General features: G+C 33.8%; 2 protein-coding genes across 2 annotated transcripts; one reads left to right on the plus strand and one right to left on the minus strand.

The window, feature by feature from the left end:
- Nucleotides 1–11,724: 11,724 nt before the first annotated feature.
- On the minus strand, nt 11,725–19,656 carry LOC140441364 (uncharacterized). The gene is made up of 5 exons (XM_072532045.1): nt 19,496–19,656; nt 18,238–18,319; nt 18,061–18,160; nt 13,936–14,058; nt 11,725–11,916 (listed from the first exon to the last, which is right to left on the minus strand). Exons 1-5 carry the CDS (start codon nt 19,561–19,563, stop codon nt 11,810–11,812), a joined length of 480 nt encoding a protein of 159 aa, XP_072388146.1. The 5' UTR covers nt 19,564–19,656; the 3' UTR covers nt 11,725–11,809.
- A 2,627-nt stretch (nt 19,657–22,283) lies between these two features.
- On the plus strand, nt 22,284–22,748 carry LOC140436442 (protein FAM200A-like). The gene has a single exon (XM_072525270.1). It carries the CDS (start codon nt 22,284–22,286, stop codon nt 22,746–22,748), a length of 465 nt encoding a protein of 154 aa, XP_072381371.1.
- The last annotated feature ends 1,803 nt before the right edge of the window (nt 22,749–24,551 follow it).

Raw genomic sequence — 24,551 nt, forward strand, 5'->3', positions numbered from 1 at the left:
ATATTTTGTTATGATTGTTTATTTTGACTTTAATATTAGTTTATTGAGCCAATAAAAAAAGAATTATAACTTATTTGTTATCAAAAGTAAAATAATCCTTATATTACCTGTGTTCGATGGATTCAAAAGATTTTCTAGTTGTCTTTTATCGGGAGAGAAGAAAGGATAAGAATAAAAAATATATTATATTACAAAAATTTACGTTTCTTTATTTTATATGAACGAATAAAACAATTATCAAATTCTGTTGTTATCTTATCAATCAACATACAAGAAAATAAATCAAATTTTTATAATAATAAGATTTTAAATCTACATACATTTATACTACGTTAAAACCAATTTTACTTAAATTTTTCTTTACTTGAAACAAGAAACAACAAAACTTTAAACTTTTGATTAGCCTAACAAAACCTCAGTTCTTAAATTTGAATGCTAATGACCATGATGTCGAAACGATCCTTCACAGATATAAAATTCAATTGTACAAACACTTACAGCTTATTTTCTTCTTGAGTTGTATGTTGGAAAATACCCAGAAAAGTCCAGTCTCCTCAACGATGTGATCTCTCCTCTTTGGCACCTCGGCTCTTTCTTAACGTCTCTGCAAACCTCCTGCAGGCTACACAAAAAAACACCTGATTCACTTCTCAAACTCAGCTACTTATTTATGACACCAGGACTCTCCTTTTGTCAACTTGATGCCGTAAGAATACTTTCACATATACTTTATAAAATGCCCACGGTAGATACAAGGACCTCTTTTAATCTACTTGTTATCTCCTTCAAACTATTCACTTCTTTTCGTTACGCCGGTACCCAAACTCACGAACCACACCCTATCTTGAGATAAACGACTGTTTTCTTTCGATGACCAAAATATGACTAAAATTCTCCTGTCTCATGATCGACTCACAAATTCCCATTTAAAAACGACCGTCCAATCAAAAGCTCAAATTGTGTTTACCTTGATTTTGGAAAAGCCTAATTTCGGTTTCAGAGAAAAACTAAATAGCTTACTTTAAAATTGGTTTTGTCAATACACCATTTATACATATTTCAAAAGATTAGAATATGGTCATTTAATACTCGACTATACAAACAATGAAAAGATTAACTAAGACAGGTAAAATCTCTTCTAATTCTAAACAAAGGTTTTTTTTTGATAATTTTGTTTAAAACGGAAAAAGGTACTTTGCCAAACAAATTTCTATTCTTATCTACACTAAATCTTATCTTAAATTACTATATACATTTTTGTTTATAACGATATCTTAAAATTTTATTCCGATGGATATTTTTATTTATTTTTCTTTGGTTGGGAAAGAAAAAATATGACAATATATATATATATATATATATATATATATATATATATATATATATATATATATATATATATATATATATACAGTGCTAGTCAAAAGTCCGTTCCCCCCCTCGTATCTTTTGAACAGTTTTACTTATAATAGTGAAATTTGAAGGGAGGTAATAAACAGACGTAGGCTTCTTAACTAGTCATAACAAGTGACGTTATAGTGACAGATGACGTTATAACGCCACTGTGACAAATAATTTTAAATGGCACCTTATGGCAAGTGATACCTCGTTTGAAAGGTATTGAAAATAACTATTCAACCATACTAATTTTATTTAAGTTTAAGCTCATTTTGATGAATAAATTAAATAAATACTAAAATTGTACTTTCGCATTTAATTAATAAATATTAAAACCTCCGCCACTGGTTACTTGTCAAAAAGTTGACATTTTTCAATTCTCTAATTGTTTGTACGTCAACATTAACTTTTTTGACAATTAACTAGAGGCGAACGTTAGAATATTTATTAATTAAATGCGAAACTACAATTATTTTAATATTAATATTCAATCATTCTAATTTTGTTTGGATTTAAGATGATTTTGACGAATAACTAAAGAAAATAAACATTAAAATTCTGGTTTGACATTTAATTAATAAAAATTCTAACGTCCGCCTATGGTTATTTGTCAAAAAATTTGACGTTTGTCAATTCTCTAGTTGTTTTTAGTTTGCAAAAGCGTTTATACCTCAATATTGGGTTTCTGTTTCTACTTAGTTTAGTCAATTCTCTAGTTACTTCTAGTTTGCAAACGCATTTATACCTGAATATTTAGTTTCTGTTTCTGCCTAGTTTAGTCAATTCAAGTTTAGTCAAGTTGTTTTTAGTTAGTTGTTCTTAGTTAATATTTAGTTTAAATATTGTTTAACGAGACGTTTAAATTTTTACAACGGCAGAATGGTACGTACTGTAGCCGACAAAGTAGCAGCTGTGTTAATAATTGGTGAATGTGGAAATAATTTCCATGCAGCGAAACGTCTTTTTAATGAGAGGTACCCCGATCAACCTACATCGAGAGCTTATTTGAGAAAGCTTCTTCGGAAGTTTAAACAAACAGGTAGTGTTCAAGGTGTCAAACGATCTGGTCGACCAATAATTAGTGACGACAAAAAAATTAACATCATTTCAGAAATGGTAGTGAACCTCACTTCTACAGACCAAGTTGCATCTTTCTATGGAATCAGTCAAAAGACAGTACACCGAGTGTTGGCTGAAAACAAATTTTATCCATACAAATTAAAAATTGTGCACCAACTTTCAGATGATGACCCCGACCGAAAACTAGAATTCTGTGAAAATATGTCCAATAAAATTAACCAACAGCCCAATTACAAAAAAACAATTTGTTTTAGTGACGAAAGTACTTTTTCTCTCAATGGAAATGTTAACACACACACTGTGAGGTATTGGAGTGACACAAATCCTCACGTCTTTCGTGAAACATATACTCAATTTCCAAAAAAAATAAATTTTTGGGCAGGTATTTTGGGAAACCACATAGTTGGGCCTATTTTTCTAAATACTAACTTAACCGGTGAAGTGTATCTGGAGATGTTACAAAATGTAATTGAACCATTAATACTTGAAATTCTGGAGGATAATCCAGATGAATTCGGCAACTTGGAAATAACGTTTCAACAAGATGGTGCTCTTGCACACCATTATGGTGCAGTAAGACGTTACCTAGATGAGGAATATCGTGGTAGATGGATTGGACGACGAGGTACGATAGAATGACCAGCTCGATCACCGGACCTCACACCATTAGATTTTTTTCTGTGGGGATACTTGAAATCTAAAGTTTACGCTACAGTAACCGACAATATTGACATTATGAAACAACGAATTGTTGAAGAATGTAGGGCAATTTCCCCCGACACATTTGAACGAGTACGCCAAGAGTTTAGAAATAGGATGCATTACTGTCAGGAAGTAGATGGAGCACATTTTGAACACTTACTATAAGAACTGGTTGTTAAATATTTATCAATTAAATGAGAAGCTACAATTTTAGTATTTATTTAATTTATTCATCAAACTGAGCTTAAACTAAAACAAAATTATTATGACTGAATAGGTATTGCCAATACCTTTCAAACGAGGTATCACTTGCTATAAGGTCTCATTTAAAATTATCTGTCACAATGGCGCTGTAACGTCATCTGTCACTATTACATCACTTGTTATGACTAGTTAAGAAGCCTACGTCTGTTTATTACATCCCTCCAAATTTCACTATTATAACAATGACCGTTCAAAAGATACGAGGGGGGGAACGGACTTTTGACTAGCACTGTACATATATATATATATATATATATATATATATATATATATATATATATATATATATATATATATATATATATATATATATATATATATTACAAGTATTCTTTAAATACCATCCATCTGGGATAGATGCAGCTGGAATTGAAAGGATATCCATGGCCAATCGAACCATGGTAGGAAATTTATCCTGGTTATCTTGCCACCAAGATAAGATGAACACGTTTTTATCTTTTCGTTCTTCTACTAGATATCGATCCAGTTCGTCGCCAAGGCGTATTCTTTTCTTGCAGTGACAAGAGTCCCCGTTTGAGATAGTCCTAAAGGGTCTAGAAAAAATTCAACTTCCTTGTTTGTTACTACCAGATTGAGGCTTTTTTCTCAAATTGTTTATATTGTAGCTAGATTAAATAAAACGAGCGGTTCTTAATTTATATAAATATATTTATTTATAAGTTTACAGTACAAAAATTTCTTATACTAGAATAATCTGGAGTAGTCCACCTCTAATTCGTTTGTTTGACGGGCCGATCTCTCCCGCGCTCTATTCATCTGCAAGCTTCTCGTCGTCTCGCGATGCAACCGTTATATGGGCTAAGTCTAATGTATGTTCGTAACACTGCTCCCCTCTTAGATCTGAGCGTCCCGATCAGCAACTCCAGATGTAGGCCCAGGATGGCGGAATCTACAGAGCTTTCCAGCTCTGCATGAACCCCTCAGAAAGAAATAACAGTCTACTGACTTTGAAGGATACGATCTCATCGGGTTAATGCAACACACAGTAATTCGTATGCCGGTTTCTCGGAAGATCACTTCAAGTATGCTTCTGACAATCTTCCAATCCAGATTATATAGTACATGGCCTATCTTAACTAAGGCCAAATTCTTGATGTCATAATTGCACACGATTTTCTTCAGATTAGTTAGAGCACGCCATATATCCTCGAAGCTTGCCCTGTCTGTATACGACTTCCTGGTCACCATATACAGCAAAGATCGAGAACCATCTTCTAATCTGAGTACTCTTCCAACTTTAGGCTGCTGGTTTTTTAACTCGTCCAAACGGCCAAACTTTCCTTAGTCATATCAAGATCTTGATATGATGTGCCATTTCGTCTCTAGGTGATTCTTCTTTCACTACCGGATCTAAAACTACTGCATTAACTGATGGTAGCACTTTCGTATTAGTTATCATGGTCTCTAATTGTTTGATCTTCTCTTCTACGTCTTCTATCTTGTCGTTTACATTTTTCTTTATCTTATCGAATGTTCTTGAAACTTCTTCAAATGTCTCATTGTTCTGAACACATACTTCTTTAATTTTTTGAGAAGTCTCGTCGAATCTTCTAAATACATTTTCGAATTTCTCGTCATTTTGTCTAGCTGCTTTTTTAATAATTTGAGAAGTTTCTTCAATCATTTGCGAGACATTTTTTATTTTCGTTAAAACTGCTTCTTCTGCTGACTGGAACTGGAATGTCTCTGGGTCATCTCCATTCAGAACATCCTTCAGTCGTTCTTGAAGGATCTTCTTGGATCCGCTGCAGTCTTCATCGCGTTCTTCTAGTTGTTCACGTAACTGTTTTACTGAAAGTTCTACTAGCAGCCTCTTTGGTCAGGCACACACGTACTTTTTAAATGTTCTTTTTTTTACAAAGATCACTACCGAACTACGCGGCTGTTCCCGACGAACAATACTTTTTAAAAGTTTAAAAGTCTTTTTCAAAAGTCACTGCTGAATTAATTTTTAAACCTCACACCGGACACCACTGTAGCGTTTTTAAATAAAACGAGCGGTTCTTAATTTATATAAATATATTTATTTGTAAGTTTACAGCACGAAAATATCTTATCAATTAAACTTAACTCATACAAGGTCTGCTTATTTATAAAAGTTATTATGTACTAGAATAATCTGGAGTAGTCTACCTCTAATTCGTTTGTTTGACGGGTCGATCTCTCCCGTGCTCTATTCATCTGCAAGCTTCTCGTCGTCTCGCGATGCAACCGTTATATGGGCTACGTCGAATGCATGTTCGTAACAATATATTTCTTGAAGTTTTGTCTCTGTTTTTTGTTTCAAGGAACGGCCCCATTCCGATAAATCGAAAGCTTCCTATTTGTGGCAATGATCGATTACTAGAGAAATACAGTACACCCAATTTGTAGTATTTGATAACCTTATTTCTTGCTGGTATAAAAGAGTTCTTCAAATTTAACTCCTTGTCATTGTTTTGGTCAGTATTAATTTCTAATATTTTTTTATCGATTTAGTCGAGTAATAAATTTATGTACATGACTACACTGTGAAGCGTGACATACTTTTTTCTTCCTAGGAAATCTGTAACTTTTTTGCAGCTTTTTAAGAAAACTTCTACTGGTTTTAATAAATCTCATTCTGCTTCTTGGATTCTGAATGGTATCAATTTTGGATTACTGGCACAGAAGAAAGTAAGGACAGTGTAAAGGAAGTGTAGCAATTTTTGTAATATTACGATTAAAATAGAAATAGCAGTGGCTATACCGTTCTGACGAGACCTAAAGAGGTCGAAATACGTATAAGCGGTTGTCGCTGCCCTGTATCAAAACAAAAATCTAATACCGTCATTATGTTTTATTACTTACTTCGTTTGTTCTGCATGTTCGGCATGTACAATGCAATTTTAGATTCCCTTGCCGAGTAATTTATCCAGCTATTTGTTTCGCAAATTTTAGGAAACACAGTGGTAAAAATTTGAATTCGGTTTCGCTAGGTAGAAATCGTTTGATTTCTCTTTTTGTTTTAAAATAGAAATGTTTAACAAAAATACATTTTTATTTACTAAAAGAAATCACTTATTTCTTTTTATTTATAACATTCGCGGTTAGATTCAAAGGTATCATTATCTGGTGGTGATGCCGTAATGTCAGGTGGCGGTTTATTAGGACTACTTAAACCAAAATAATTTTTTGCATACCAGATGTACATCGCAATAAATCAAAAATAATTGTCGAAAACATTTTAAAATGTTCAAAGACCAGTGCTAACATATGGTTCAGAAACTTGGACACTAACACAGAATGACCAAGAATTGCTCAAACGCTTTGAGCGAAAAATACTAAGACGAATATATGGAGGCATAAAAGAACAAGGTTTGTGGCGCAGGTGTTACAATTTTGAGTTGTATAGAAGATTTGGAGAACCTGACGTTGTAAAATTCATTAAGGTAGCACGCCTCAGATGGATAGATCATGTAATCAGACGAGAGGAAGATGCCATAGTCAGAAAAGTTTTTGACCGAAGAGGGCCGATCGGACAACGAAGAAGAGGAAGACCGAGACTTAGGTACCAAGACAACCTAGAAAATAATTTGAAGTCTATCGGAATTAGATCATGGAGAAGAGTTGCCAGAGACAGGGGCGAATGGAGGTTTGTTCTGAAGAAGGCTTTGGCTCATAAAGAGCTATAACGCCACTGATGATGATGATGATTTTAAAATGTTCTGTTATTCTAAATCTATAAGTAACGAAACACTAAATGTAACATACACTTATGTTTAAATAAAAACAACAATTGTTACAAATTGTATCATCATCAGTAGTTTTGTTGTAAATATTTTTAAATAAAAGAACTCATTTTGTGACATTTTCATTTCAGCATCAACTTCCAGCGTAGAAAAATGACTACCATGGTTTTATACCGTTGACTCACAATGTATTATGTATACATTCGATGTATGTATACATGTCGATAAATATTTCAGTTTAAATATTTTGGAAAAGTCACTCAAAACTCTAGTTGGAACCAAAAATTCTCATCTGAAAGTCTCATACCCCTGTATTCGAGTAAAAATATAAAAGCCATTTCAAATGTGACAAAATTTAAATAAACACCGACAACTTTTCAAGAAAAATGTAAGTACATTTTTTTTATTTGGTCCTAGTTAAAGTCTGTTATTGGTTGGCATTAAGATTATGTAGAAATATTAATACATAAAAACGACATTTAACTAATATACATCTTTTGTTGTTGTTTCTCACTTAGATTATTCATTCTTAGAAACAAGTGTATCACATAAAAAAGCTTGTATTTATATCATTAAATGCACCTCACGCGAGGACACGGTCACGGTACCCGCCAAAGGGCAAGGGGTCAGTTAGAGAGCGGTACAGAAGAAAGAAAGAAACGATGATATCTCCATCCGAAGGTGCTCCTGCAACGCGTAGGCCACGTCCAAGAACTCGTTTTCATTGTCCTTTACGATAGTAGTCACACCAAGAAACGCAAACAGTACTTGTAATTTCATATTATTATGCTGGTCGACTCATAAATGTGCCTCTTTCCTCCTTTGTACACGTTAGTGAGATGCGCGACTGATATTCTTGTACTGAGCACAAAGTTTATCTGGATTATAATGTTTTAAGGTTGGTCCATGGAAGATAAAACAAGTGTCTTTGTGTAACAAGTGTATTTTTACTTTTAAGAATATATATTAGTGATAGTTCGTAAGAGATAAGAGATCCATAAATCAAGAGATCAAAAATTTTACAAACAAATCAGCTATTTTCATGAAATATCGATTCATTAGTAACTATATTAGTATATTGCAAATCTACATATATGAAAATCTACATAAAAGAATGATTTATTAAAGGAAATAAATATGGCATAATAACAAATAAAATATTTTTTATTTAAACATATTAATTTAACACATAAAGTGCCCTGGTGGATTTAACGGTTCCATCATTTTTAAGAGAAGAAATATCTTCAGTGGCCGTGGTGGAAATAAGTTCAGTGCACCAGCTTAGAATTTATGTTTAGCCACGGTGGTAAGGATATGTACCAAATCATTGACATTGAACATATTTATTAAGCATATACAAAAAGTTGTTATACTTAGTTGGTTCTGTGTTGCACATATGACAAATCCCTACAAAAGATCAAACTTTTTTCAGCAAAACAAATCGATATTTATATTTTTTATTTAAAAAGATGAAATTGTGTGTAAAGAACAGCCTAAAATTAGTTTTGCTGAACAAAATTATGTTTTAGAAAGAAAAAATCATAGCAAAAATTAGCCTCGCTTGTCTGGCATTGATATTTAGTTTTTTTGTTTTTCTCTTTCTTTCTGTCCATAAATAAATTTTCTTTGTAGTCATTTAAACAAATTTGCCATCTCTCTATATCAGTTAAAGAATGACTGATAGTTGAAACTTCTTTTGGGTCAGTTCCTTGTTGTTTTTTCAAAGCTAGAAAGTCATAAAATCAAGAAAGAAGAAGTTTATTTATTCAAAAATAGGGAAAGCCCCAATATACACAAAAGTATTAAATTTCTAACATTAATACACAATAAGATAAAAATAACAATTACACTTAAAATAAAATACTAAAATACTTATAAAATAAATACTACCTAACTATTGGTGCTTTTAATATGGTCCATTAATTTGCTTTTAAACATTTGTACAGATGAACAACTTTTAACTGTTTGAGGAAGCTTATTAAAAATATCAAAACCCTTAAACACAAAGAGTTTCTTGAAGTCGTCCTTTTGGTTTTCACAATGTGTAAATTGCAATTACCTCGAGTAGGGTAATTGAGAATATCACAATTCCGCGTAATAAACTCACAAAAGTAAGCATGATTAAGCATAAATAATAATATAACCGGACTTTTTACCTTTTATGATGTCTTTCCCGAATCTCACTATTGTCATTTGGTCTTTCGTTATTTCTTTATGTAATACGAGAGCATTAACAAGAGCAGCATGAACATTAAGTTGCACATCCTTTCTATACCATTTCATGTTTTTTCGAAGAGAGGAATGGTCTAATTCGACGAATAAGTATATACTTACCTGAAAGATCAATATATGTTTATTGTATTCTATTACTGCTTTAGGTTTTTGTACAAACATATATAGTGCCAAATATTCTACTTAGGATTTTTCTTCCAAACATTTCCAGCTTTCTTTTTGTATTTTCTTTCATTGCCCATGTCTCACACAATAGCACACTATTGGTATGATAATAATTTTGTAGACACTGATTTTCAATATCCAGTGTTTGTTTTTTTGGAGCGGAACACATGGTCGAGTGAAAAATAAACTTAGTTCCCCTTCTTCTTTGAATATGTGGTTCTTATGTTCCGTCCGTGCTTAGTCCAACTTCCAAATATGTGAAACTTTCTACTGTTTTAATATCGTCCTCTAATTCAACTGTGCGTCTGTTTCCCCTAGCTCTTGCCTGTGTTTTACGATTTTGTCTTTTGAACATTTATTTCTAGTCTGTCTCTCTTGTCCCTGATTTTAATTGTGACATATTTCTCCCTCCTTTTCCATTCTGCGAGACATATCTCTGTATCTGCAGAGTAGGGAGGGCGACTTAAGTCCCACAGCACTTAGGCCACAATTTATCCATATTGCATCCTTTCAAGGAGCTGTCGTCCTTAGCTCATTGTCCATCCAGCCATTTCTAAGAAGGTGGACAAGCCACAAGAGGACATCTCTCATATGTGGGTAGGTGTAGACCAGGGATCGCCGAACGCGTACTCTCGTATTGACGATAACTATCATGGTATTGACATTCTCATATTGAAATTCACATAGGACATGCTCTACAGTTTTGTCTTCTCGTTCACACTTTATGCATAGACGTGTATCTACCAGCCTCAGTGTGTGAAGGTGTTTGCTTAGCTGACAATGACCAGTTAAAAAACCAACTGCCAAGCATAGGTTTTTCCTGATCATTGCCAAGTATTTCTTTGATGCTGACTTTTCAAGGTTACTCAGTGTTACCTTGGCAAGTCTACATCCTTGCCCTTGTTCCCATCTTTTCACGGTAGCGTGTAGGAGTGAAATTTGAGTGAAATTTCCGTGATTGTTGTAGTTAACCAACCAAAAAGATTCCCAGGTTCTAAGAATCTTAGTCCTGCCGACTTCCTAGCTAGTTGGTCAGCAATGCGGTTGCCTTTATTCCTATTATGTTCTTTAACCCACCTCAGGACGATATTATCACCATTCGAAGCTTGAGTTAGTAACTCGTGACACTCCATTACTAATCCTGATGTAACACGTTAGCAGCACTTTTGGTACCTAAGTAATTGCTCCATAAGTTAACATTGGCCTAAGAACAATAGTGTCGATCCAGGCGATCATCCTGGGCGAAAGGCCCCAGGTGCGTCTAACCGTTCGTTGACACTGCTCATAAGCAATATATGCTCTTTTAGCTCTACCATCTAAGTAGGAGTTCTATGTTAACTTCCTGTCAATAGTAATACCACGGTATTTCGACTCGTCAGAAAAGTTTAGACTGTAGTTTAGAATCCCTGATGGTATTTAGCCCGTGATTCTTCTTTTTCTGGTGAAGAGGACCATCTCTGTTTTCTTAAGATTTGTAGATAGTGAGTGTTTCTTGTACCATGTTTCTTTTAATCTGAGAGCAACTTGTAATCTCTCACATAGTCTGTTCTCAAACTTACCGCTTTGCAGGGTAGCAATATCGTCTGCATAGGCTATTGTGTAGAACCCGTTGCTGCTGAGTTGATCAACCAGAGTATCTATTGGTGGATTCTTTATTATCCAGCAATCTTTCAATTCTTTCCACTAGGTACCTTATCCACTACAACTAGAACTTCGTCCCTTATGTAAGCTCTGGCATAGTCTTTCCATCATTTTCAAGAGAAACAATGTTAGGCTAATTGGAAAGCCGGAAAGCCTTTGGTAGGGCGTAAATCGATCCTACCTGGTTTTAGTATGAAGACAACAGGTATCTCTCTCTCTCCGCTTCCTAGGAATATATTTGAAAATTCCTGGTGACTTGCAAGGGGTGACGATATGGCCCATCTTACTTTTTCCTTACTAATTATTGTTTTGGCTAGATGCCAGTCATTCAGTGAGGCTATGATTGATTCTTCCGTCCAGTTCGCGAGACGTAGTCCTGATGTCATCGGCATTGGCGGTAATCTGTATTGATTTATTTGTTAGATTAGCTCTTCCTATATTCAACTGTCTTATCACATATTCGAGAGACTGTTAATTATATGTTAATAATGGCAAATTACACATCGTTTATGAATATCCTATATATTCAATTTGATTCTTTACATATTTAATTTATATAAAATATTAAGAATTATAATTTATAAATCGGAATAATTTTACGGAATATGTCCATTACTTAAGCGTTCAAATCCTACCCTTCCAAAGTCATGCTGATAGTTTGAAATTGGCGTATACATTCTTGAAGGTGTAAGAAATCCCAGTACTGGAACAATTAAAAATATATTAAATAACAGTTATGAACTGAAACAAAAACATGTTAGAGATGTAGTTGGTCAAGGAGAAAAACAAAGAATCTACATACATTAAATAAACCTAATTAAAAGATAATGAATCATACCTATCTATAAATAATGCAATCGTATCAACTCAATATTATTAACTCTGGAACATTGTTCTTATTTTTCGTTATACAGCATCATAAAATATCTTTACGTCATTAAAATATAAATAGAAAAAAACTGTTTTCTTATGTCAAAGGTAACCGGCAACTGTGTCAGCATTCTTTACAAACTGAAAGATTACAATGAGTAAAATAAAGTTCAGACATCCTGCGTTCTTAAGATAAATAAATTCTTCAGAAAGGAACATATCTGGCAAATGTGTTTTTTGTAAGATAGGCTTGTGTTGATTCTGACGTGGGTCCATTTTTAAGATATGAATTATGATACTTTTACCTGCTGGTTCATCCTTGTAAGCACCACTTGATTAGAAACATTGGCTGTCAATGATCTTCCAGCTTCTGTTAGGATCCACAATCCAATTAGGAAATAACACTTTGCTGTAATTTGCAAGCATTGATAAATCTCGATAGTTGTATCTAATTTCTAAAGTTTTTCTGGTATAATAAACTCAAGCATTGATTGGTATAGTACTGTTCTTTTGACACTGTCGCATATGACCTTGAAGTCGACGAATAGGTGATGGGTTTCAATGTTAAATTCTAATGTTTTCTCAGGATCTGTCTTATTTAATGAATCTGGTCAATTGTTGATTTTTTTGGAGTACATTCGAACAGGGTTATACCTCTGTAGTTTTCAAACTGGAGCTGATCGCTGAACACTTTGAGACCATTTACAGGGCATCATTTTGTCAGACAAGAAGTAAAAGTTTATGCAGTGCTTGTAGCAGCACTATTCTTGTAGAGCTCACTACAAATTTGATCAGTTCCTGGTGCTTTATTATTTTTAAGCTTTTTAATGGCTTGGGTAACCTCTTTTGTGGTAGGTGGTCTTTCGTTTGGGTTGAATAGATACCAATTATGTCGATATTTATCGTTATATAAATTTTGCGTCGAAAAATTCAACCCATCGGTTCAAGATTGAGACCGTATCACTAAGAATATTTCCTTCTCCGTCCTTATAGCTCCCTATTACTCTTTACTCATTTTGTTTACATTTCTGTAGAACTTTCGAGTTTCGTTTTGACTTAGCCATTCTATGATTTCAAACTGCCTTTCCTCAAATTGCATTTTTTTCTCCTATTTAATATTTTTTCTTCCCTTCTTAGAGTACGGTATTCCTCCTTTGCTCTTCTTGTGCATCTAGCTTGATTTGTCATTAGGTATGCTCTATTTTTTTATCTGTTGCTTCTTGGCACTCCTCGTCAAACCATTCGTTATGTCTAACTGGTTTGGTTTTCCCCAATATTTCCGATGCCTTCTTAGTTATTATGTTTCTAAATTTTGTCCACCATTCCTCCACATCCCCTTCTTCCAGGCTCTCTATTTCCTCATCCATTTGTCTTCAAACTCTAGATTTAATAACTACCACGTGACTCCAAAAACATAAGGTACCCATCCACTAGACCTGTACAAGCTCGTACCTACAAGGTTCCATATTCTGAAATGGGTATCATAAAAAAATGGAAGAATACAATATGTCAGTTGGCTCCAGTACGACCAATTTAAAATAGACGGAAACATAATTTTGTTTTTCCTTATATAATGAGCATAATTTCGACCTTATTCAGAAGTGTGGATCTATCAGGAAGAATCGTCTAATCTTTCATTCATTCTAATTCTCCAAATATATCATTAAACCAAAACTAAACGATAATAAATACAGTTATTTTTTAAGACAAATGTCGAATTTTCAAAATTTAAAAACAGCCGTTTTTGTGCACCTGAGAATATTTTCTTTTAGTTACAAAGCACCCACAGAAACTCAATTTTAAGTTTAAAAATTACCTAAATAATTTACTAAATATAAAAATGTTTACTTACTTCTTTGTGTCGTTATGGTTGGTAAAACTTTTCCGGTCTTCTGTTGATATATTTTTTTATAACTTTCTAGTAATTGATTTTCAAAACTGTCAACTGCTTCTTCACGACCCACAATTCTAGCAGCTAAAAAGTAACATGGTATAAAATAAATAAATAAATATTTTTAGTTGGGAATAAATAAAATTCTCGATCTAGAAAAAAAGAGAATTACTGAATGTGGTTTAAATTGTTTTTATTGTTAGGAATAATTATTGTAAAACATGTACGAAAAAACCAAAATCTTTAAAAATAGACATCCTGATAAAACTGTATAATTCAAAATTGTATTTGTATATAATCGATAAATTTTAGATATCTGGAAATGTCAGATGAACGATTAAATGTTGTGTTTGTAATCAAGGACAATTGGAAACTTTTCTCTGAAAGAAACATCTACATCTAATGGTAATATAAGTTCTTAAAATTGTCGAAGACGAAGCGATGTTAATCCCAATTTCAATATCAAAACGCGAGATCTATCTTCATTTAAAATAAATGTATAGTGTCGCAATGACATAAAGCGACATGTCATTCTAAAAGAAATGTTCAAGCTTTTCTCCTATACACTTTTAACGGTAGGGTGATAGCGAGTTCAGACCTTACTCCTCTGAAGTTGTTTTTGTAGACTACCTAAAAGAAAATGTTTATATGTATGTATGTGTTTGGAGAATTGGCTTGGAAAGTATTCCTTTAAAAATGTTTATATCAAGAGACCACTTCAAAATGTTTCTTTCCGTCTTGAGAGAGTAATAAAAGAATAACGTTAAGTTGTTGCACTATATGGCATTAGAATGAATTCATTAGTGGCATGAATGATTCACTTAGTGAAGTTTAACATATTTTATTAAATATTGCTGGGAGATACCTTGTCGCCAAAACTCTTTATAACAGTCATGGAGTACGCATTTAAACGATTACAGCGGAGCTCAAAGGGTAATGACATCGATGGACAAAAATTAAATCATCTGCGATATGCCGATGACATTGTTCTCATAATAGACGACTTAGGGGAAGCCAGAGTTATCATTTAACAATTGCAGGAAGTCACATAGAAAGTCGGTTTAAGAATAAACCACGGGAAAATAAAAATTACGATAAATCCCCAATGAGCTAATCTCGAGAAGTCGTCCATAGAATTAGTGGAAATATATGTGTATTTGGACCACTAAATTAGATAAACGCGGGACAACGGGCATCTGCGCTACTCAGATGAGGTTGGGTCGCATTTGAAAAAATGGGAGACTTGTTTAAAACAAATGTCGCAATATATTTAAAGAGGAAAACATTTAACCAGTATGTTTTAACAATCTGCACATACTATACAGTACAAAAAGATCAACGAAAAAATTGAGAAGGGCACAGCCTAAAATGGAGAGATCAATGCTTGAGAAATAGACTAAGAAAGGAGGAAGTTCGTAGACGAGCAAAACAATATCGACCGTATTACAAGGCAAAAATGGAAACGAAGAATAAACTACGGCAGATGAAAAAAAAATAATGGCTTGAGTGGAGACCACGGACAAATAAGCGAAGCCGTGAAAGACTCATAACACGACGGACGAACGACCTCAAAAGAATTGTGACCAATTGAATCATCATCATCAACCTGTATGCGTCCACGTTGGACATATGTCTCCCTCAGATCTTTCCATCTGTCTCTGTCTTGTGCGGCTTGCATACAGTTATTGCTAGCACGCTTCAAGTGCTCCGTATCGCTTCTTGCATTGATCTCCACTCTAAAATACGTTTTGTCCATCGGTTGTCTGATAATCTGGCGTAGTGTCCTGCCCAATTCCATTTTAGCGACGCGATTTTTTCGACGGCGTCTGTTGTTTTTGGTCTACGACGTATATCTTCGTTTGGGGTTCGGTCCATCAGAGAGATACCCAACATCTGACGCTCCATAGCCCTCTGAGTCACGCGAATTTTATTCACTACCTTTTTGTGAGTGTTAATCTTTCCGATCCATAAGTGAGTACATGTAACACACATTGGTCAAAGATTTTTCTTTTGAGGCATATGGGTAGATTCGATTTAAATACATAGTTTAATTTATTAAACGCTGCCCAGGCTAATATTATGCGACGTGGGAGCTCAGATGTCTGGTTATCTCTGCCCAGCCGAATTTCATGTTCTAAGTACTTATACGATGTAGTCCGCACAATATCCCTTCCATCAACAGCAATATTTCGATTATCACCAGATTAGTCATTATTTGCGTCTGGTTCATATTAATCTTTAGTCCAACCTCCAAGGAAGCATGATATAATTTTTCAAACATTTATTATTGCATCATCCATACGATCGGCTATAACGACGATGCCATCTGCAAATCTTAAATGACTGAGCTTCTCTCCATCTATATTGATACCATGCTTGTTCAGATGTGCCTTCTTACAAGTATGTTCTAAAAGCGTCGTGAATAGCTTTGGACAGACGGTGTATCCTTGCTGTACTCCTCGCTGTATACATAATTTATATGTTTCTTGTACAGATAGTCTTACGCTAGCTGTCACATTTTGCTAGATATAATTGATTATGTTAGTGTAGCGATGGTCTATTCGGCATTCTGTCAATACTTTTAACATTTTCTGATGGCTTATGGTATCGAATGCTTTCTCGTAGTCGACAAATATCAGTGCCAATGGATCGTTGTATTCTGCAGACTTCTCTATCAGGTTCTTTATCACTAGTAAGTGGTCGTTAGTGCTGTATCCCGATCTAAATCTAGCTTGTTCTCTAGGCTGATAAGAGTCTAATTTAGCGTCCAGTCTTTTTTTTGATAATTTTTGTCAAAACTTTATATATGTGTGAAATCAAACTGATAGGACGGTAGTTTTTTAGATCTGTTATGTCTTTGCTTGTGCAATAAAATAATGACTACATTGATCCATTGAGAAGGAGTTTTTCCTTGGTAGATGCATTCGGTGAAAAGCTTGGCCAAAGTCTGGATAATTTGATTTCCACCTAGTATGATCGCTTCGATCACTACTCCGTCATCGCCAGGGGATTTGTTATTTTTCATTTCTAAAAGTGCCGTTTTGATTTCGTATAAAGTTATTTATGGCATTAAGTCTGATCCTTGGTTTGTGATTTTGAACAGGGGGTGATCTTGCCTTTCGTCGGTGCTCTCATACATTTTGCGATAAAAGTATTCGACAACCTCAAGCATTTTGGTTCCATCGGTAGTAATGTTTCCATCTTTGTTTTTTATTTTGTACATATTTTTGTTGCCTATGTTGTTCGTATTTCTCCTCAAAACTTTTAAACTTTTGTTTTCGTGAATTATTTTAGTTATTTCTCTTGTATTGTTTTCTCTTACGTCTTTTCGGATTGGCCGGTGGATATCTTTATTTAATTTCTTCATTGTTGTGTAGTTGGAGGCGTATTTTTCTCTCAGCTGTCTTCTTTTATTTATTAGCTCTATGGTATTTTCAATTAGTTTTTCTTTATGGGTCAGCACGGTCGGGTAGCACTCCCTTTCCGTTTCTTTTAGAGCCTTTGTTATGCCGTCATTTGCTTGATCTACATCTTCTATTTCGTCTTGCAAGTCTTGTATATGTCTGGTTAGTGTATCTTCATACAGGTCGTTGTTTTCTATAGGAATCCATTTCTTTTTCCTTGTTTTTAGGATCATCTTTGTTCTTTCCAATTTGACATTTAATAATATCTTGGCTCGGATTAATCTGTGGTCGCTTCCTATTAAAAAATGGTTGGGTACTTCGATGTTTTTGATTATTTCTTCTCTGTTTGTTATAATATAATCTATTTCATTTTTGACACTGCCATCTGGGCTGCTCCATGTCCATTTACGCTTAGGCTTCTTATCGAAAATAGAGTTCATCATGGATAAATTTTCCTGGTGTAAGAAGTTCAATTGGATAGCAGAACAGAAATAGATGGAAATATCTAGAAGAGGCCTATGTTCAACAATGTACAAATCAGGCCTTTGATGATGTGTGTTAGAAAAAACAAAATAGGTAGCTCATTGTGTTCAGTATTCTTGGATTTAGATAAACGGAAAAAACGTCGTATTAAGACAATTTTATTTCCATTTATTCATAAATGCCTAATTTATTACTGCACCTTTCTTTTCTTCTTTACAATAATCTCTCCTATATGTTGTTCTAGACATTCTATCCCGTTGAAGTTGAGCAACAGCGGCTTTTATTTTTTCAAAATTTTCCTAAAACAAATATACCGTAAATTTTGTAGTAGGTAGTTATTTTTAATATAAAGTTTATAATATTCTTATACACTTACCATTTTCTCACTTAAATCCTGTTCTGTTAGCCAATCAACATTTTTACCATAACATTCATCGAATTTTCGTTCTTGCCGTATACTAAAAATAGATATAAATCAACATAAAAAAGTTCCTGCAATAATCTCTCCAAAATCTGCTAACTGAATTAAATTAGTACATGTAGCATTTCGATTTCCCCTCGTACCCGAGGTACTTTTTGTCAAAATTTAGTAAAAATAAACATTTTTTCATTAATAAAAAAAATTTTGCTTTTATGACAAACTAAAAAATTATAAATAAATAAAATTATAAGTTTTATGGATTAGCTAATCATATTAGTCTTCTTTTAAATAAAGTTAACTTTAATATTTAACTAATATTTGAAAAAGGTTTAATATTTCATTTCGACATATGACAGTCAGTATTATCCTATTCTGTTATTTGGCACATAACCATAATTTTGAATTCTGTTTTGTTTAAAGGTTAACCGCAATGTAAGTAATGTCGATTAAAATTATGATATTTTTATTTATAATAATTGTTTAAATTAGAAAGTTTAAAAAAGAAAAGCCTTTCTTCCTATCCAGCAAGAGGATTCTTTTAAACGGCGTCCAATTCAAATAGTTTAGGAACCTTCTTGTGTTTGATGTCCAAGAAATCTCTGCAAGTATTTTTTTGATTTCTTCCTTTAAGTTGCCCCTTTCCAGTCCCTCAAATAAAGATACTTATCTACGACCCCATCTCTTCAACCAAACCACGAGTGGCCGCTCGCAAACGTTTCGGTTTGTTTGCTTACCCTATCTCCAGCCCAGTAATTACTCAGTCCCCACTTTTAACCCCCTATAAGTGATACCCAATGTGGTAGGCAAATTAAATCGTTACATTCAGAATCACCATACAAGAAATAAATAAGGTGGACTGAAAGCATTATAATTAACAAAAGAAACCATAACAGTTTTTTACAGCTGCAATCCCAAAGAGTACATCTTAGGTAATGGATTCATAGTAAATAAGGGAGTGAATTATGCAGGGTGTCCTGTACCAATGAGAATTAAGTCGGCACCATATGAAAAACATTTTTATTTTTAATTTTATGAGAAAAGTAATTTTTTATAAAAAGTTCTACATGTTCTAAAATCTCAAATACAATCATCAAATATTGCATTTATTCCATCGAGTTAGAATCTAATTTATTCAGACCGACTTGTCATAATGAATGAAGTATATGAAAAGGTACAATATAAAAGAGTCATTAAATTATTGTTTTCTACTTACGGCTTTTCTTTTTCTTGCACGTTCCATCTAAAACTATTTTTTGTTGTTGTTATAAAGGCTTGTGCCATTGTGTAAAATTCTAATGATCAATTAAAATATTAGAAAAATCGATATAAAAATGTCATTTCGACTTTGAAGTAAGTACTTAATAACATATATGATTTTTAGTTATGCTTGTCATTAAGAAGAACGTTCAGAATTTATATTTTCACAAGTTTAAAACAGAGATTCATTTCATCATGACAGTGATAGCAAAATATGTAAGTATTTTAGCACGCCATAGGGTCATTGAGATTATAAGTAGCTCATATTAACAGTACCCATACCGAAATAATTAAAAAAATCTATTTCTACAAATTAAATCGAAAAAAATCAAAAAGTAGAAGAAATTATGAACGAGATAGAAACAGAAAATAAAAGACACAACTCAAAAAGATTGTACCAATACTTAAAACTAGGTAACCGAAAACGGATAGTATAGCTATAGAAGCAGAAAAATGGCATAAGTATTTCAAAGAAATATATCAAGAAACGGATAGACAAGAAGATAAACAATAATAAACACGGAACAAGATGAAGAAGAAGAAGAATTGACCTCTATAGAAGTGAAAGATAAAATATGCATACTAAAAAACGGGAAACAGCGGGAGAAGACGGAGTACCTACCTATATGCAGAACTTATAAAATACGATGGGAAGGCATAAGGCATTATACCGAAAGATTTATATACTAAGTAATACAGAATATACCTATATGGAGCAAGAAAATAATGCCTGATGAATGGAAGAAGGGAATTATAATGACAATCCCAAAAATCAAATTAATAATGCCTTTACAGTTTTACCATGAGTATAACTAAATTTGTGCAAAATAAAGGAGATTATTATTTTTTAATATTGTAAAATATCATTCGCTTTTAGTTTTTGAGGTTATGTTCCGCTAAACATACTATTTATGGAAGTAAATAATATTTCTATTTTGGAGCTGGTTGATACAGATTAAAATACAGGTAGTATTTATCTTGCTATGTAGATTCCAAAAGTTTCTTCAAGTATATTCGTCAAGATTCGCTTTAAGATAATCAGCTTGCACGTACCTATATTTTTATGAACAATATTGTTCACTGATCTGCCTCTCGAATACTGGCTAACGGTGTTGGCAGCTGCTACGAAATAATTAACAGGTAGTAAGGCCAGGACAATATTTAGGAAGACATCCGTTACGATTAAATGGCCATTGGTGTATATTTCTGGATCGTACTAGTAAAAAACAGTGCAAATTTCTAAAACGCACATCAGAAACCCAGGCGTATTGTATGAAATGGAATTTATCTCTATGTATTTCAACCACAAAAACATGTTTTTACTATTTTCACAATACGTACTAATTTCAGTATGTTTTTATTTGCTTAGTTGTGTAACAAGATTATACTTGGCAACCCTGTCAACCATTGTGACGTAGGATGCTGTCAACGGTTGTCTGCCATATATTCTTTTGTCATGGTCATATTGTCTAAATAGCAATCAACATGTGTGTATATGTATAATGTAGTTTTAACTGTTTTATTTTATTCATCTGAATACACCACATCAAGCAATGTGTTTTACTATAATTTACATCAACCTCTGCGTTTCTACCTATTTGCAGTGAAGTTATTACGAAATAAACCCTTCTTTCTCGAGAATCACACCCCAACCTACACATCCCCTTAAAGTTGATAATTAAGTAAATATAGATGCTGTTACCTTAATACGTAGTTACTGCAAAAGTCCGCCTAAAGGCGAATGTTCTTTTCCCTTTCAGAGGTACACCTGGCAAGAATATCATTTTATTCCTCAGAACATTAGTGTTCGTAAATAGAAAATCTCATCATCATCATTCTCTTCTTCCAGAAACCCGCAGAATAGCAATTCTTCATATTGGGTGATTAACATCTCTGCGATGAACATGACCAAACCATCTTAACCTATGCTATCTCATCTTTTTTGTCACTCCACTCATCCATCTAAGCATCCTTATTTCCGCCACATGCATTCGTTGTTCCTCTTTCTTTTTAACTGCCCAACATTCAGTTCCATACATCAGTGATTCTCAACCTGTGGTCCGCGGACCACCTGTGGTCCGCGAACGGTTTTCATGTGGTCCGCGAAGTGTACAGTCATAAAATAATAATCAATTTAAATCTTGGCTCTTGAGACGTAAATTAATGCGTCGGCCTATTTTTTTTAACTCAAAACGTTTCCAAACGCGCCTGAACACAGGTTCATTCACCTCAATCTTCCGCGTATTTTCCCTCGCGCGCCGAATTGTTAGTTCAGTTATCTTCGTTTAGTTTTGGCCGCTGTCGTGTACGTACAGGACACTGCGTCTTTGATCGCGCCCGCGCCACTACTCAGTGACTCAGTGCTGACTCAACTGTCAAGTGACTAGCGTACATATTTTTGCTTGGTGATTGTAGTTTACTAAAATGAGCAAACAGATGAAACTTTTGGGTTTTTTTTTTAAGAAGGCGGATAGTTAGAACGTTAAAGCAGGATGTTCTACCAGTGATAGCACAATATTAACTCAAACTGGCACTAAAAGAAAGGCTGCTAACCATAAGTACAATCCCGACTACATATGTGGATTTACATTCATTGAAGAATTTGGTATCCAGTTACCTCAATCTCAATGTGTAATTTGTGCGGAGGTATTAAGTAACGAAGCCTGCAAAATTAACTAGACACTTTGAAACAACCCATAAAAATTTTGCCGGAAAACATGTAGATTTTTTTTAAGAGGAAGGAGATGGAACTAAAATCGTTAAAAAATATCCTTAAGTCATACTCAACTTATGATAAAGCTACTTTGAAGGCGTCATATCAACTTTCACTTAGAATCGCAAAAACCAAAAAACCCTTTACTGTTGGTAAGGAATTAGTTTTACCATGTATCGTAGATTCAACTAAAGCAATTTTAGGTGATAAATACGCTAAACAAATGCAAAATATTCCTCTCTCCAATGATACCGTTAGTAGGAGAATTGAAGATATGGCATCAGATTTTGAAACCCAACTTCTAAAGAAAATTCATTCCTTAAAGATTTTTGCTGTACAACTTGATGAATCTACAGATATTACCAATAAAGCTATTCTTCTTGTTTTTATACTATTCATAGATAAAGACAACAAAAAATTATCTGGGGAGTTCCTGACCTCGACTGAGTTGCAGGGTATTTCACACTTAAAAATCTTTCTTGTAAAGACTGTGTAGGACTTTGCTCTGATGGTGCCGCGGCAATGACAGGTCACAAAACAGGCTTGTTAAGTTTTGTAAGGAAAGGAGGAAACCGTGATATTGTTTTAATACACTGTATTATTCATCGCGAAATGCTTGCTGCCAAAAGATTAAGTCCCGACCTAAACAAGGTTTTGACTACTGTGGTAAAGGCCGTGAACTTTTTAAAAAGTAATGCTCTTAGTTCGAGATTGTTTGCTTTGTTATGCGAGGACATGATATCCATCCATTCCAATCTCCTTCTATATACCGAAGTTCGGTTGCTGTCCAGGGGCTCGGTTTTAGAGATTTTATGAACTTCGAGAAGAAGTATGTATGTATCTTGATGAAAAAAACCTGATTTAGCGGAAACACTGCGTGACGGAGAATTTATGGCCCAGTTAGCTTTTTTAGCAGATATTTTTGAACAGATCAACATATTGAATCTAGGCCTGCAGGGACCATCTAAAACCGCATTTGACCTTTGGAAAAAAATTGATTCATTTAAGAAAAAATTGTTGCTATGGGAGTCCGAAGCTAGAAAAGGATCGTTTGAAATGTTCAACTTGGTTTCAGATTTTATCTCTGAAAATGATGGCTTAAATGAGGATGTTTTACATTCACTGGTTAAGTCCTACATTAAATCGATTCAAGATTACTTTGAGAAGTACTTCCCTGCTGATACAGATGTGAGGAAAAGTAAACTGTGGGTGATTAATCCCTTTTTAGCTACCCACGATAATAATCTGTCTATTCAGGAAAATGAACAGCTTATTGAAATTTCATCCGATGATCATTTAAAAGTGATAAAATCTTACTGTAAAAATGTTGCAGATTCTTCGATAGGATTACTTGATGAAAGTCCACTGGTAAGTGAAAAAGCTTTGAAACTTCTTCCTTTTCATTCCACTTATCTCTGTGAGGCATCATTCTCAACATTATATGTCATCAAGAATAAACACAGAAATAGGTTACTAAATTCGAATGCTCCTATGAGACTGTCGTTAACTTCTTTCGAGCCAAATATTGAGAAACTTTCAAGTGAGAAGCAAGACCAAGGGAGTCATTAACGTCTTAATTTGGCGCTATCTATGACTATTTATTTTGTTTTTTATATTTCTTTTGTCTTTCACTATGTATTTTCTTTTTTTATTTTGTAAATAATAAATTCATTAGTAAAACTTCGGTGTTAATCTCATTTTACCTATTATTTAGAAATATTAATAATATCTAAGTGGTCCGCCAAGAATTCTGAAAGGTACAAGTGGTCCTCAGTGGTGAAAAGGTTGAGAACCACTGCCATACATCATAGCTGATCTTATTTGCTCTATGTTTGGCTATTTCATAAATCTTGGCGTCTCATTCCCTGGTGTTCTACCTATTTTCTTGACACTGTCTATATATAATCCTCTTCTCTCTTACTTTTTCTTGAACTTCGTTAGACCACCACCGCGTCTCCTTATTCTAGAACTTCCTTCTTGACGTTTTTCCAAGTATTTCAATAGCAGTATCTCTAATGATACTGGCCATCTTCCTCCAAATTGTATTAGGACTTCCTTTCATGTTCCAATACATTTTTTCTACTATTTTTGCTTTGAATAGACCTTCTTTCTCAACTTTTAACATCCAACAAATGATTTTTTGTGGTCCTGTACGATATTTTGGTTTGGTTTCGCTTTTTTACTTCGACGTCCAGTACAAGCAACGTATGTTATTGTCTTACTGTCTCACTATTACCTTGCAGTCCTGACATGCATGTATATGTTCTTTTCTTGTCATGAAATAATCTATTTTGGATTG

This window comes from Diabrotica undecimpunctata, chromosome 1 (assembly GCF_040954645.1).
Source record: "Diabrotica undecimpunctata isolate CICGRU chromosome 1, icDiaUnde3, whole genome shotgun sequence".
Taxonomy (NCBI): domain Eukaryota; kingdom Metazoa; phylum Arthropoda; class Insecta; order Coleoptera; family Chrysomelidae; genus Diabrotica; species Diabrotica undecimpunctata.

Bases quoted from the DNA above. Each gene is read 5' to 3' on its own strand.
- LOC140441364 (XM_072532045.1), bottom strand. From the start codon at position 19,563: ATGGCACAAGCCTTTATAACAACAACAAAAAATAGTTTTAGATGGAAC. The intron at 18,161-18,237 runs GTAAGTGTATAA...TATTTGTTTTAG, and splicing joins AGGATTTAAGTGAGAAAATG to GAAAATTTTGAAAAAATAAA. The intron at 14,059-18,060 runs GTGCAGTAATAA...GTTACTTTTTAG, and splicing joins TTGTAAAGAAGAAAAGAAAG to CTGCTAGAATTGTGGGTCGT.
- LOC140436442 (XM_072525270.1), top strand. From the start codon at position 22,284: ATGGAACTAAAATCGTTAAAAAATATCCTTAAGTCATACTCAACTTAT.